This window comes from Tursiops truncatus, chromosome 9, assembly GCF_011762595.2.
Source record: "Tursiops truncatus isolate mTurTru1 chromosome 9, mTurTru1.mat.Y, whole genome shotgun sequence".
Taxonomy (NCBI): domain Eukaryota; kingdom Metazoa; phylum Chordata; class Mammalia; order Artiodactyla; family Delphinidae; genus Tursiops; species Tursiops truncatus.
In genome coordinates this window covers 89202872-89218082 of record NC_047042.1, presented here as the reverse complement: position 1 = coordinate 89218082, position 15211 = coordinate 89202872, and the positions used below count along the sequence as shown (strand labels likewise).

At 36.0% G+C, this 15211-nt stretch overlaps 1 protein-coding gene across 1 annotated transcript; it reads right to left on the bottom strand.

The window, feature by feature from the left end:
- Positions 1–947: 947 nt before the first annotated feature.
- CHRM2 (cholinergic receptor muscarinic 2) lies at positions 948–6340 on the bottom strand. Its single transcript, XM_033863328.2, has one exon. It carries the CDS (start codon positions 6293–6295, stop codon positions 4895–4897), a length of 1401 nt encoding a protein of 466 aa, XP_033719219.1. The 5' UTR covers positions 6296–6340; the 3' UTR covers positions 948–4894.
- Between the last annotated feature and the right edge of the window lie 8871 nt (positions 6341–15211).

Sequence of the window (15211 nt, the reverse complement as noted above, 5' to 3'; positions counted from 1 at the left end):
ATTTGACAATTCATCAATACAGTATTCAATTCAAATTCTAAAAAATGAATTGAGAACGTTTCACTGGGACAATAATAAACTAATGAGAATTGACAGAAAATGCAATTTTTTCTTTTTTTTGCTAGAAATGATTTTGGTTTACATAAGGAACAGTAATTCACAAGGGTGGACTGTGGCATAAAAGGGAAAATTTCAGAAGTGGGTAGCCTTCCAAAAACATCATAAAATTCAAAGAAAACTAGAGTTCACTGAAAAGAGTCTCTCCCATTTCATGCATTGGTGTCTAAAGATTATCTTTAGATTAATCTAAAGGAATCTTTCAAATGTTCAGTGTTTATGCTTTTTCTATTAAAATGCAAGCATCTCCTGGGACTGCATGCCCACTATCAGCTAACATCATGACAATGTTTGCTAAGTAAGGACTTGTGCTAATGGACCAAAGAAAATGTTCTGAGGAATGTGGGTAGTTGAGTGGACAACAAGGAAAGGATGATAACTGCTATGGAGAAAATATAGGACACTTAGAAACAAACCATATATTTTATAATTTCTTGGAGAAACTTTCAATGTCATACTACACTAAAAATTTTTGGCCTTTAATGTATGGGATGCTGTACTGGCCCCAAACTGAAAAGAGTGGTTTGTAACATACAGTGGTTGTACAATTTTTCCTTGTTTTTCAAAGTGTAAAACATTCTGAAGGTCATCCCTTCCTCCCAGTATGATTATTTTTTATTTCACAAAAATCAGTTAATTTGGAGGAGAGCGAAGCTGTATGTCAATGAATTGGTTGCAATCTCATCAGGCAATCAGACGTGAGATCAACACAGCTGTTGGAACAGAAACAGCCAGGACGATTCTAGTTAGAGGACTGTCAGGAACACAGAGGCAAAAAGCATTGTTGTCACGTGGGGTGACACCAAAGATTTATTAATATATTCCTCCAAGAGATATTTAAAATAAGTGCTATGTTTCCAAAGATTATGACACAGTGTAATAGTAATTCTTTCAAAATTGGGTGTATAAAATCTACTTTTGATACTCTGAAGCAACATATACCATATTACATACTCAGACTTTGTGTATAATATATTTATTTGCATACAGAAATATGTATTTCTATTATACATTTTATTACTCTATTTATAGAATATGTATATTAAGCATACAGCATATTCCAGGAAGATACATCAAATATGCACACAGTTCATGCTGTAGCGTGCACCCTTTTAAGAGAAGCATATTTAAGAGGCATGGTATTATATATACATGCTGAACATACATTTTGCACAATTCATCCAGCTTTGGGTGCTTCCCTAATCTATTTGCAACGCCAGGGCTGTGATTGTTGAAAGGGATACTATCAAACTGGGGAAAAGGCAACTACCAGTGAACTAAGTAGGAGAAAATAAAAGTAGATTGCATTTCTAAGTATATGTTGCCATCGTTTTGAACTCCCGTCTCTCCCAATGTCAGATGTTTAGGGTCAAAAAAGTGGTGAATGGAAAAAGAGCAGGAGTATGTGGGACCTCCAGCTTTGACATTCAAACCAGAAAGCTTATCTATGTGGCTTATTATACTGATGACTTTGTCCTACCACTCGGGAGCTGACATTAAATTAATGATGAACTGGTAAAAAGGCAATCATTTCTTTTTTCAAGAAATGAACTAGCTTTTTCACATTCTTAAATTCCTCTTCTTAGAAGACCGCTCCGGGATATTTACATTATTGCTATGAGGAAAGAAGAAGTTCTTGACAGATATTTACCTTTCCAGTGAAGATAAAGGAGATGAGTCATAATGTTTCTGAAAGAGGCTGTTAAGGTTTTTGACAGGAAAAATAGCAGCTCCAATAGAAAGTGAACATATCAACTGCAACCATTTTAATAGCCAACTACTTCAACTTCAATTGACTGGACACTGTGGCAATCATGAGTGGACATTAAGATGTTGGGAACAATGTGCTATGTGCATGGTCTGGTGATTTTGGCTATATAGATGTGTCTTGTGTTCCCAGTCTGTGAATTACAAATACACCAGACTCAACGGATGACAGTGTGTCTGATACATGATTGGTGAACATTAACCTTTTTCAAACAGATGAACAATTTGCATTGATAGTCTAAGAGTGAAACAGGATTATTTTCCCACTTATATAAAGCAAGCTCTCGAATCCCTTAAAATAGGCCAGGATTTCTCAACTTTGGCACTGCTGACATTTTGAGCCAAAAAATTCTTAGTTGTGGGGTCTATCCTGTGCATTGTAAGCCGTTTAGCAGCATCCCTGGCCCCTATATTCACTAGATGCCAATAGCCCTCTCTCAAGCTGTGACAACCAACGTCTCCACACATTGTTAAATGTCCCCTGGGAGGAAAAATGGTCCCTAGTTGGGAGCCACTGAAATAGACAAATCCAGCAATAGTTAATGCAAGCCTTTGGATGCAGTCTCCATGTCTTTCTAATCATCTACTATTTTCAGTATTCTTTCCATTTTTCTGATTCCGGTTTACAAAGCTTCCATGATGTGTCAGTCCATATTCAATTCCTTCCTTTAATTTTTGATTGTTTCTCTTTCAATAAGGTTGTAGTAGATACGGTGGAGATCAAGAATAGAAGGAAGAAAGGAGAGCATGTGATGGCAATGGAGAGTAAGAGGCAGTTGGATTCACGATGAGCTGGACTGCTAGAGAAGGCAAAAAAGGACCCAAATCCTGAATCCTCAATCCTTGAATCCAAAGAGTTCATCCCAACTAAAGTGATACGTTGACTTGAAGAAACAAAATAAAAATAAATATGGATCTTAAATGTAAAAGTTTACATTAAGGTAGAATAAAGATATCTGTATGAACTGATGCTGTATGTTTATAAATAGAAGATTAAGTTGGGGAAGAATGACTGAAGTTGTTGAAACAAGAAGTTATTTTTATAAAGGATAAGTTATATACAAAAATTATTGGCAATTTGCTTCTCACTAATTGCTCTTTTTTGTTGTTATTTGCCTTGTGCTTTTTTTTCAGCTCCCAAAAGTTTTGAGATGCCATCAGTGAGGCAAGTCACACAAAATAACTCTAATTGAAGTGCTAAAGTCTAATACTGACAAATTCATCATGCAACTCACATGGATATTACTGGTCAAGGTATCATAAAGCCCATAACTCTAAAATGTAAAATTTGTAAAGGGTTTTATAAATTTGATTTCTATTGATTGGGCCATCTTTAAAAACTCTGATTGGAAGACTATAGCAAATATAGTAAGAAAAAAAAGTTGAGGGGTAAAAATAACTAAGTGTGAGTCAATATAATTGTATATTTATTTGGGGTACCAATAAAAAGTCTTACATAGACAAGATTTATATAAAGCCGCCGTTGGGTAATCGTTTCTGATATGACTTTTCTATGGTCTAGAATTTTTAAAAATGGTGAGAAGTGGCACAGGTGCAGCCACTTATATTCTTTCAGATTTTGCTGAGCTCACTTGGCCTGTTTAGGTATCCATAACATTTCTGCCATAAAGATTACTACTTCTATTGACAGAATTTTGAAGTTAAAAAATTTTAGGGAGAACTGATGATTTGAGGGGAAAAAAAGGTGGTTTCAGTATATGTTTTTCCCTCCATAGGTCATAGGATGGTTATAAACCTCACTTATCTGTAAGTTGAATATCATCCTTTAGCAAGCATTGAGGAGAAGGTCTTATTCTCTTGAGACTGACCCAAAAGTCATTGGTGCCACGTGAATAAGTTAATCCTATTTAAGATTCCAGATGAATAAAGCAGCATCTTCCTGCTGACAAAGGCCAGGAGTTCATGTTTACAAGTTAGCATGCCATACACAGGTTAGGCAGATCAGGTTGAAACAGGATGCCCTTTCAACCTTCTATTTTCTTATCTCAAAATTCACCCGCCCTCAGTAAACTTTCTCCAACAAGAATGGCCATTGTTCAATTTGATGAAACCTCAATTTAAAAAATGACTTTGGTTTCTCAAGCATATTTATATATTACGTAGGCTATTCTATTAAAATAAGAGGCTAGTTTAGTAGAAAACCAGATTGGTGAAAATATTTCACATGAAGAATCATAAGTGAACTAAATCCTCATAGGGTTTTATACCCCCAAAGAATGCAAAAGACACAGTGGGCAGGGGTGAAATACCCTTTTTCATGGCTGTCTCCGTATTTAGTGAAAGTCCTGCAGATTTTGCCCTTACACAATGTAAAACAGGGAAGTATAAAAACCAATGCCATATGAGAAAAATAATGATGTAATGTAATTAAGTTTTTTGTTTGTTTTTGTTTGTTTGCTCTCTTTTGATGGTGGGAAAGGGAAAGGCAAAAAAAGATAAGCATTTATTATGTTGCAATTCTCCACATAAAACCAAAACAAGAGAATAATATATGTTAAACACTCCGGAGGCCATTTCCACATCCTTTTTTGATCTTCTTTGTTCACTTCGCCATTGTGTAATGGCTTTCTTTATGTTTAACTCTCCAGGTTAGTTTGTAACTGTGGCATTTCATCCTCATATGGACACTTGGGAACAAAAAAATGAAAAAAAGGAGTGAGGTTATTATTCTTTTTGTGCAGAGATAAAATTATAGATTCAGAAGCCCTTCTTCAAGAGAGTATGAGAAAGCATAGATCATTTCTTAAATCCACAGTTCCAACATGTCTCCTTAATGGTCTCCTTGCTCCTAAACTGACAGGGTTTATAAGGTGCAAGTTTCAAACTGGAGCATAGGCACCATAAGAGTGTCACTGTTGGGCTCCTTAATTGCACATTCCATGATAAGACTATAAAGTGCAATGGCAGAGATCTGAAAACTAGGAGCTCTTTTATTCTGTTTCTTTTCGCCAAGCTCCCCTTGACTACCTTCTTTCTTTACAAAGATGTTTTACCTTGTGGCGCCTATGTTCTTATAATGACACATGAGAAGGTGTTTAAAGGTCTTCTTGAAGGTGGCATTACAAAGTGCATAGCAGGCAGGGTTGATAGTGCTGTTGATGTAACAGAGCCAATAACCAATTGTCCACACTGTGTTGGGGATGCAGGGTGCACAGAAGGTGTTAATGAGCACCATGACATTGTATGGGGCCCAAGTGATGATGAAAGCCAACAGAATGGCCAAGATCGTCCTGGTCACTTTCTTTTCCCGGGAAGGAGGAGGCTTCTTTTTTGCAGGCTGCTTGGTCATCTTTACAATCTTGCGAGCAACAATGCTCTGTTTTTCATTTCCATTCTGACCTGAAGAACCAACTACCTCCACGGTGGTATTAGTTGGGGTACATGAGTCACCTTTTTGGGTCTTGGTGACGATTTTGATGCATGTTTGCTTTGAGTTCTCATCTTTGGAGTGGCCCAGGGAAGTGGAAACTGTGTTTTCATCCTGGGTTATTTCATCATCTCTCATATTAGAGGCGACAGCACTGACTGAGGTGGAATCATTGGAGCTTTCCTTTTCCTCCCCCTGGACACAGTTTTCAGTCACAGCATCTCTGGGAGCTTTGCCGTTCTGGATTTTGTTGTGCTCCAGGCCATCATCACTGCCAGGCATGTTGTTGTTGTTTGGCTTCACTATCCTTCCTTGAACCAGACTTGGAGAAACTGGATCTTGGCTGGCCACAGGCTCCTTTTTGTCCTTCTTTATCCTGCTCTTACTGGCTCGGGATATGTGCCAGTATAGCACAGTCATGATGATCACAGGCAGATAGAAAGCTGCAATGGCAGTGCCAAAGGTGGCAGCAGCATTGGAGAAGAACTGAATGTAGCACTCCCCATCCTCCACAGTTCTCACCCCTACAATGAACTGCCAGAAGAGAATGGCCGGAGCCCAGAGGACAAAGGAGAGAACCCAGGCGGCTGCAATCATCATACCTGCCATTTTTGTGGTCCGCTTGACGGGATAGGTGAGCGGTTTTGTGACGCAGAAGTATCTGTCAAAGCTGATGATGAGCAGGTTCATTACTGAGGCGTTGCTGACCACATAGTCCAGGGCTAGCCAAAGGTCACACACCACAGGTCCCAAAGGCCAGTAGCCAATCACAGTGTAAAGGGTGTACAGGTTCATGGAGAAAACACCAATGATGAGGTCAGCACAGGCCAAGCTGAACAAAAAGTAATTGTTGACGGTCTGGAGGTGGCGGTTGACTTTAATGGAGACCATGACCAGGATGTTCCCAATAATGGTCACCAAACTGAGGGACCCAGCCACAAGGACAATAAAAACCACTTCAAATGTCTTATAAGGACTGGTCAGAGCCAGGCCATTGTTAGAGGAGTTTGTTGAGTTATTCATTTTGTGTTCTCTAATCAGTAGCCAAGTAGCCAAATACACATTTAAACCTGCAGGGAAATAGAATAAAATTAACAAATACATAATATAAACATTGCTTTAAAATATATCAGATGCTCTCTTTTGAACTACAATTTTTACTCCAAAATCTTCCTTCTTTCTCCTACAAGTTTATTGTGACTACCTGCCTCAATTCCCTCTCTGAAAAGCAAAGACTTTAAATGAAGGATTCAAAAGATCCTTTCAGGCTGGCAATGTATTTGAAGTCTGATGACATTTTGAATATGTTCATATCTAGAAATGAATATCTATCTATCTATCTATCTATCTATCTATCTATCTATCTGTCATCAGTCAATTTAACTGAGCATAATACTGATGAATTGAACTAAATAAGCCAAAATTACACAAAAAACTTTCCAAAGCATCAGGAGGTTTCTGGTATAGACATAAAAATTAATAAACCAATAGGAGGACTAAATTATGAGGGAAGCATAAAACATATAACATTGTGTGTGACTTTTTCCACCAGGTTTCTCTAAGTGTTTTTCATAATAATACTGATAATGATAATAATAAAGATAATAATGATACTCCTTTTAGCCAATACATTCCCCCCAGTATTATTTTTTTCTGATCTCCATTTTACACTTGTAGTTAGTGTCACATAGCATATTCTATGTAGTTAGCAATATTCCATATCCTGCAAAAGAAATTATTTATCAAATGTATATTGATATGATTATATGAATTTTCTGATTTTTTTTTTCAAATCACTACCAAGTCTATTATCTTATTGTTCTTCCAGACAAATCTTTGGTACAGTCAGGCTAGAAATTATATTTGTTCAGCAGAACAGGGAACTGAAGCCCAGAAAGATTAACTAATTTATATAAGGTCACATATCAAGTCAATGATAGAGATAAGACTATGAACCTTAGTTTGTTCAATCATTCGCTCATTCACTTTGTCCTCACATACCTATTAAGTAACTCATGATTAAGCATTATGATATACTCTGGGTATTCCCTGATAATTAAGACAAGGTCCTTGCCTGGGAGAGGCATACGCTCTGGTGGCAGTGATGGGTTGGTAAAGGAGCAATTATTAAGCTGGAGTGCACTTTCTGCTGCCCAACCCTGTTGTGTCTAAGTAAACACACGTTCACCATTTTCAGATAATATCATCGAAGTCTGGAGACAATTGAGCAATCTTTCGTAAGGGACACTGGAAAGAAAGTTGAGTTTTATCAAATGAGCTATGACATATTTCTGGGGACACAACCTCTGAAGGAAGTGGCCCAAGTTGACAAAATCAATGAGTTGTGTGTATCAGAAAGTAAGCATTGTTGAGAAATTATTTGTTGGCATTTTGAAACTGAGAAATGTCTATTTATTCAGGTCCCCATAATTACAAAGAAATACAGATGGGGCAGTGATTTTCCCTTGAAATTCATGTAGAAAATTATTTCATAGTACAAACAGCATTTAAACGAAATGGATTATTCTTCTTGGAAAGCAAGTTATCTTCAAGTATATTTTTAAAAAACAATAACTTAGGAGGAATTTGGCCTTTATAAACAAGACCCAAAACTCAGAAGCCATAAGAAAAATATGTGTAAGCACTATATAATTATTTGAAATTTTTGCATAAAAAAAGTAAAAATAAAAATTGGGAAACAATATTTGTAAAAGCAGATGATAAAAAGTTACCTAATGTCCTTAATATAAAAAAGTTTTGAAATGAAATAAGGAAAGATGAGAACACTAACAATCTAAAACATTGATACACTCGCTAGATGAAAGACAAATTAAATGTTAAATTTTAATCATACGAAAAGATATTCAACATCACAATTAAAAAATGCAAATATGTTGTCATTAGTTGGGATATAGGAGGTGGTTTAGTTATTCCATGACCTACTATCCTGACCCTGACTCATCATTCTAAGCACCCTAAAAGGCAAAGACACCCAAATCCAAGTCACCCATAGACAACTGTAATACAGAGTGAGAAAAGAAAATGCAGACACAAACAGCGGAAACCATTTCTTCATCCACAGTTGTTAAAATTATTGGACATTATTGGTTGGAGTTATTGGGGTAATTTCCTTGCAGGGAACCGTATCTGTATCTCTAAAAATGTAAATACATTTATAAAAATTTAACATTGAAGAAACACTTGTCTCAGGAATACTACATATAGGAATTTATATTCCAGCTATAGTTAGAAAAATGTGCAAGAGGTCTACTCAAAGACGTCCATTCAGAAATATTATAGCAAAAAAAAACCCACGTAGAAACATTAAAACAATTCATTGACAGAGGCCTCATCATAAATTTCTTAAGGAAAACATAAGGAATTTGAATTTAATCTCTAAGTCATGGAGGAACTTTGAAGAGTTTAATTAGGAAAGTAGTTTTATGGAATGGAATTTACCATATTTTGTTTCAAAATTCTCCATATTCTGTTTTACCCATCTCTGTGAATCCTATTACCATCAAGTTAAAATTCTTAGCCATCTCCTGGCTTCCTGCCTCTCCCACACGTCCTGCAACCATGACCTGTCAACTCTACCTTTTAAGTATCTTCTGAAGTTATACCTTGTTCCCATTTTCACTCCCATTTCCTTATGTTAGGCCCTACTTACTTGTATCATTGACAGAATTAGACCCTTGATAAAATTTATAATCTTGCCCCCTTGCATCTTTCCAGAAGTATCTCAGAACTTCCCTAAATATCCCACATTAAAGGCAATTACATGCAGTTATCCAAACACAACATTGTATGTTACAACTTCATGCCATTTTCCATCCTTGTCTCGTATCTTCAAAGAACCTCCCCCGCATCCCCTCATCCTTACATCCTCACATTTCTCACCTGTCTGCCTCCTATTCAGCCTTCAGGCATCATCAACTCTATGAAACCCTTTTGATAGCTTTTAGCCTAGCTGTTTTTTCCACAGCATGCCTCATATCATTTTATTGTTCTGTTGCTCTTATTCTCCTGTTTGTCTAGAGTTATTTGAATATCAAGTGGAAAGCTGAGTAAATTATACTCCTCAGACTATACCCAACATCCTCATCAGTCTCTGCATGGTCCTCTTATTTTTATTTAATCAATGTTTTCCTTCTTTTCATTGTTATTTCTCACATCCCATTACCCCGTCTCTCCTTTAGAACTTGTTCAAGTTGCTTGTACTATTTCTTTGGCTAGATATGCAACTCTGGAAAATATACATTTTTGCCCTTATGATCTTAATTTACTAAATGATACTGTGTCTTAGATGTTCTGTTTCTTTTTCATTCCATATTATGTTTTTATATTGCTCCAGCTATTTCAAATGTATTGCTTCTACTGATAATTCCATAGTGAGTAAATCATAGCATCTTTTCTGATACATTTCTCTAGTGATGGGCATGCAGTTTGCCTCAAACTGCTTGAAATGGTGCTGAAATTAAAACTTTCCTATTGTGTCATGGACTTGAGTTACAAATTTCCCTATCATATAATCCTAAGATAGGGACCAAGGCACTGGACGAAGGCATGGGTATAAGCCTTCTTCTGACTACAGTCATATTATTCTCTTGGATAGCTGCAGAGGATCCTACTCTGACCAGGTAAGTCCTGTTTCTTAATAACCTTTAAACAATTGTTATTATGCAACTTCGTAATACTTGCCAATCCCAGAGAGACAACATGCAGTTTTTTGTCTTAATTTCTATTTCCCTGATTACTAGAGAGGCTGAGCACTTTGTTTCCTACAGTTAGTAGCCTTTCAGGTTTCAGTTTTCGTAGATCCCCTGTTTAGACCTTTGACCCATAGGACACTGACTGATACACTGTCTATGTATTTTTCTTTGTCACTAACAAAACTGTGAATTTTGACTTCTGAGTCTTTGTAGCCCTACCATCCAGCTCACTGCCTCGAATATAACTGGTGCTCAAAAATGTTTGTTGAATCAATACAGGATCAACAATTAATAATATTAATTCAACCCCTATTTACCTAATCAGTGGAATTGTTTCAGTACCACTGCTTTTGGTCATTACTTATACAATTGTTTATTCATGTAATTTATTTGAACAAAATAATTTCACTAATCCAATCATTATTCTAATGATTCCTTATTAGCTAATATAACAGTAAGTTCAGAATTCTGACTTGCTTATAAGCTTGCTTTTGTCTATTCATTAGATAAGTTCATGGATATTTTTAGAATTGAGTTATATGTATGTTTCAAAATGTTCATTTAATACTTTGATTGAAAAGTACCAAATATTAATTTTCCCAGTATCCTTTTTGACACTTTTATTTATTCTTCACACTCATTTTAATAAAACATAGAGCAATATTTATTTTATTTAAAAAATATTTTTGGTGACTTCCTCTGGAGAATTTTATATATATATATATAAAACATTTAAGTTAAAAAATAAACTAGCTTGATCTCTTATTTTATGGAAATAAGAAACTGTAAGAATGAGTAAGGGATTTGGTTCTTGCCATAATTTCTGCTAAAAACAATAACTATTATTATTCTAAAACTTTACAATAACATAAAGCTTCATGATTCTCATGCTTATGAGCATGCTTTAATTTTCAATTAAAAAATAATTGAGGGGCTTCCCTGGTGGCACAGTGGTTGAGAGTCAGCCTGCCGATGCAGGGGACACGGGTTTGTGCCCCGGTCCGGGAGGATCCCACATGCCGCGCAGCGGCTGGGCCCGTGAGCCATGGCCACTGAGCCTGAGTGTCCGGAGCCTGTGCTCCGCAACGGGAGAGGCCACAACAGTGAGAGGCCCGCATACCGCAAAAAAAATAAAAAATAAAAAAAATAAATAATAATTGAAAGAAAAAATAATCTTAGGACTCTAAACATGTTATCTCACTTCATATTAACAACTCTATAAAATATACAGAACAGGTCCTATCATCCCCTTTATCTTAAGAAGTAAGCTCAGCCTATACAAAGAGATTAAGTGAATTGTCTTGGTTTCAAGGCCAGTGAGTAAATGTCTGCAACTCAAATCAATGTCTTTACCCTTTGGTTAGATACTCTCTCTGTTTCTCTCCTCACTTGAGAATTATCCTTTACCCAACAGAGTTTGCTAGCTAAGACAGATTCCATTTCGGGGTCCTGGAATGCTTATTCAAGTAAAACAGTAAATTTATACAGTGTTAACATACTTAGTTGCTATCGTACCCTCTAAAATTTTAGAGTTATAGTATTTACTTGTTTATACTAATGCTATATGTAAAAATGGAAAACATTCACTTAGAAGCAAGCACAAGTATTTGAAGAATGGCATTCCTTTCTCCTCACGTGATACACAAGCCTACGTAAGGACTGTTCCTCTTCTATTAAAGAAAACAGCTTTCTTTCATAAAGCTCTAGGCACCTCTGCTGTTTACAGTTCTGTAAAAGTTTTCACCTCTGATGTGGCATCACAGGATTTTATTAAAGCAATAATTGTTATATCATTGATGAAATAACATAATCACAACAAAGTAAACAATGAAGATGACCTTTAAAGGACTCAATATCTTAATATGGCAAACGTATAATAATCCATTTGTTATTTTACTGTTAGTTTATGACTAAGTCCTGAAAATACTACAGAAACTTAAGAGAAAAAAATTGTGTCCTTAGCTTCTTCACTACTTGAGTCCCTATATGTAGCAATGAGGAAGGTAGCGGTTTAATATTATCCTGGCAAAGCTGTGGGTGCTAATCTCTGCTCTTAATTATTAGCTATGTTTTTTTCTTCTCAAATACGAATAATAGCAACCCTATTTTTCATCTAGAGTTGTAGTAAGATCAAGTGAGATAATGTCTCGGAACCCTGATCTATAAATGTTAAGCATTAAATAAATAATATTTAATATTGTTAAATGAGTATAAATTAATCAGCTTTCTTATTAGTACAGAAAATTGTGTGTGTGTGTATGAAATAGATTAAGAGTGAGGAAATGTGGGGTGTAGTGGTACTGGTAATACTAAGTTATCATTATCAATGATATTAAGTTATTAATAATATTAAATAATCAATGATAATAATAATATTGATAATAACACAATAAATGCTGAGCATGATTACTCTTCACAGCAACTCCTGAGGTGATTATTATTATTATACACCTTTTTATAAATATTGAACTAAAGATCAAATAATTAAGAATCAAATTGAGATTCAAACGCAAATTACTTGGCTCCAGACTCAGTATTTATATTCATTGTTTGTCTGAGGAACAGTTTTACCTAGCAGCCAGTGTGAGCCCCCCAAATTTATCATAATTTATTTATGACTAATCCAAGTTCAAGTTGGGTCTTTGGATTAGACAACAGAGGATATCATGTCCAGGCCAATACTGTGACTTTGGACAGGAGATGTTCACAATGAGACAAAGAGTTAGTAAGTGAGGTTCTGCACATGAAAATATGTGACATTTAAGATTAAAACATTTTTCTAAAAGCAATCATCATAAAAACATAAACAGGTAAATTGATATATAACTTCTCACAAAATTTTCATGTCAACTACACAGAAGTTCTAACATTGACAGTAACTGATCTTTTGGAACTGTTACAGAGAAAATGCTAACTTAAATGATTTTAAAAAAATTTCATGGGGGATTTCCCTGGCGGTCCAGTGGTTAAGACTTGGTACTCCCAATGCAGGTGGCACAGGTTCAATCCCTGATAGGGGAACTAAGATCCCGCATGCCGTTCGGCGCGGCCCCCCCCAAAAAAAAAAAAAAAAATTCTAATGTATATTTGAATACACAGCGAAAATTTGATAAAATAAATGGGGTTTTCTCCACACTCTGCCCAAGTCAGGCAAGATGCCTGATATATAATGATCATTTTCACAGGTGCATCCACAACATAATAAGCTAATAATAAATTTATTAATACACGTGTAACCTAAATGCTAGAATTTTCTGCATATTATTTTATTTAATTCTCACAATACTCTGAAAACAATAATCATCTTTTCCAGCTTTACAGATGACTGTGATCAGAGAGCTGGCAAATACTAAGGCTATGGTCCAAATTTAGGTATCCAACTCCTATGGTCACATTCTTTCTGCTATGTCATACCAGGAAACAAAAGCTGATTTACTAAAAAAGCTTTCTAGGATTTCCCTGGTGGCACAGTGGTTAAGAATCCGCCTGCCAATGCAGGGGACACGGGTTCGTGCCCTGGTCCGGGAGGATCCCACATGCCACGGAGCAACAAAGCCTGTGTGCTACAACTATTGAGCTTGTGCTCTAGAGCCCGCGAGCCACAACTACTGAAGCCCGCGTTCCTAGAGCCCGTGCTCCACAACGAGAAGCCACTGCAACGAGAAGCCTGTGCACCGCAATGAAGAGTAGGCCCTGCTCGCCACAACTAGAGAAAGCCCGTGCACAGCAATGAAGACCCAATGCAGCCAAAAATAAATAAACAAACAAACAAATAAATAAATAAAATTTTTAAAAAAAAGCTTTCTAGAAGAATTTAAAAAATCAGGAAAAAAGGAGCCCATGATTGACAACAAGTGGACTCCAGGGAAAGAAGATATGTGGTTGCATAAAAAAATTTCAGAACAAGAAGTCAAGAGGAACTCACATAAGCCTGAATTTATGAATGTTTATATTTAAAGTTTGTTTTTAAAATGTAATCTTAATCTATATGCTTTCTATAGATGTCTAACTTCTGCTGCTATTTAAATACATTACTAAAAATGGCACAGTTTTCTGGGTTTTGTTTGTCCCTCTCTTTCAGAAACTGGTCTCTAAGAAGCAGCCTAATCATTGAGCAAACACTAGGGATAAAATCATCAGCCTCGCCAGTGTTGCCTGAAATTCCCTCAACTGATAGAGTAATAAGGCCCATTTTAGCATTTTAAATTGCATATATAAGGGCTAAACACCACAGTCTGTCCTGAGATAATTAAAAGTTGACTTCAACAATATTATGCTTAGATATCTAGCTTTCAGTATAAAATAACAACTATTATAAAAAATGGGAAAAAATATAAGGATGATAGAATAAAATATCAGACTGTCATTAGAAACAAGACTATACTAGGAACAAGGAGCTAGTAGATAGTCTAGGAGACTTACCCATATCTCTTCTCTGCCTTAAGAATGAAATGGTAATTCTACACCATGTTATCATCAATTAGAAAGCAAACGAAGCTTATTTATTTTTAATTTTGTAGTATATATTTCTAAATTAATATACTATATTGTATAATAATCTGATAAATTAAAATCTAACTGTGTAATTTCCCTGACATGGAAGAGTGACCATTGAGGTATACAGTCTATACTCTATTTTAGATCTTCTACACATTCAATCAGTCCCACTAATTTTTAAAACCTTTGATATGGGAAGTTAATAGGCTTGAGATTATTCCTACATCAATGATCAATCACTTCTGCCATCAATGGTGCTGGAGAGAAAAATAAAGAAAAGAAAAGAGATTTGGGGAGAGACTTTTTAAGGAAGTCTTGGGAAGCAAAGTCCCTTTTCTCTAAAGAGAGGTTTCAATGTACAGAGTTTGGATACTGATGTAGTAAATGATATAAGTCGCTTATATTGTGATGACCCTTACAAATCTTGAATGTCTTTCAATTTTACTTAAAGGAAAAGAAGAGTTCTGTCCCGGGGCCCAGGAGACAGTGCAGCTCTGATAGCTGATGATATTGCCATTCCACACGCTGGTACTTTTTCAGCATCAGACAGAAATGGAGTAAATTTCCACTTTTTTTTTTCTTTAATCAGGTTTTCTTTCAAGTGACACATTAGGAGTCAATACACATATTGAGAGCTTTCTCGATCTCCTGAAAAATGAGCTCCTGAATCTCACTACATGAGCAGCTATGCTGGGGGTGGTGGCCGCAGAGAGCAATGGCAGCCCTGCTA

What these genes read in the sequence shown, in the direction of transcription:
- CHRM2 (XM_033863328.2), bottom strand. Translation starts at nt 6,295, where the DNA reads ATGAATAACTCAACAAACTCCTCTAACAATGGCCTGGCTCTGACCAGT.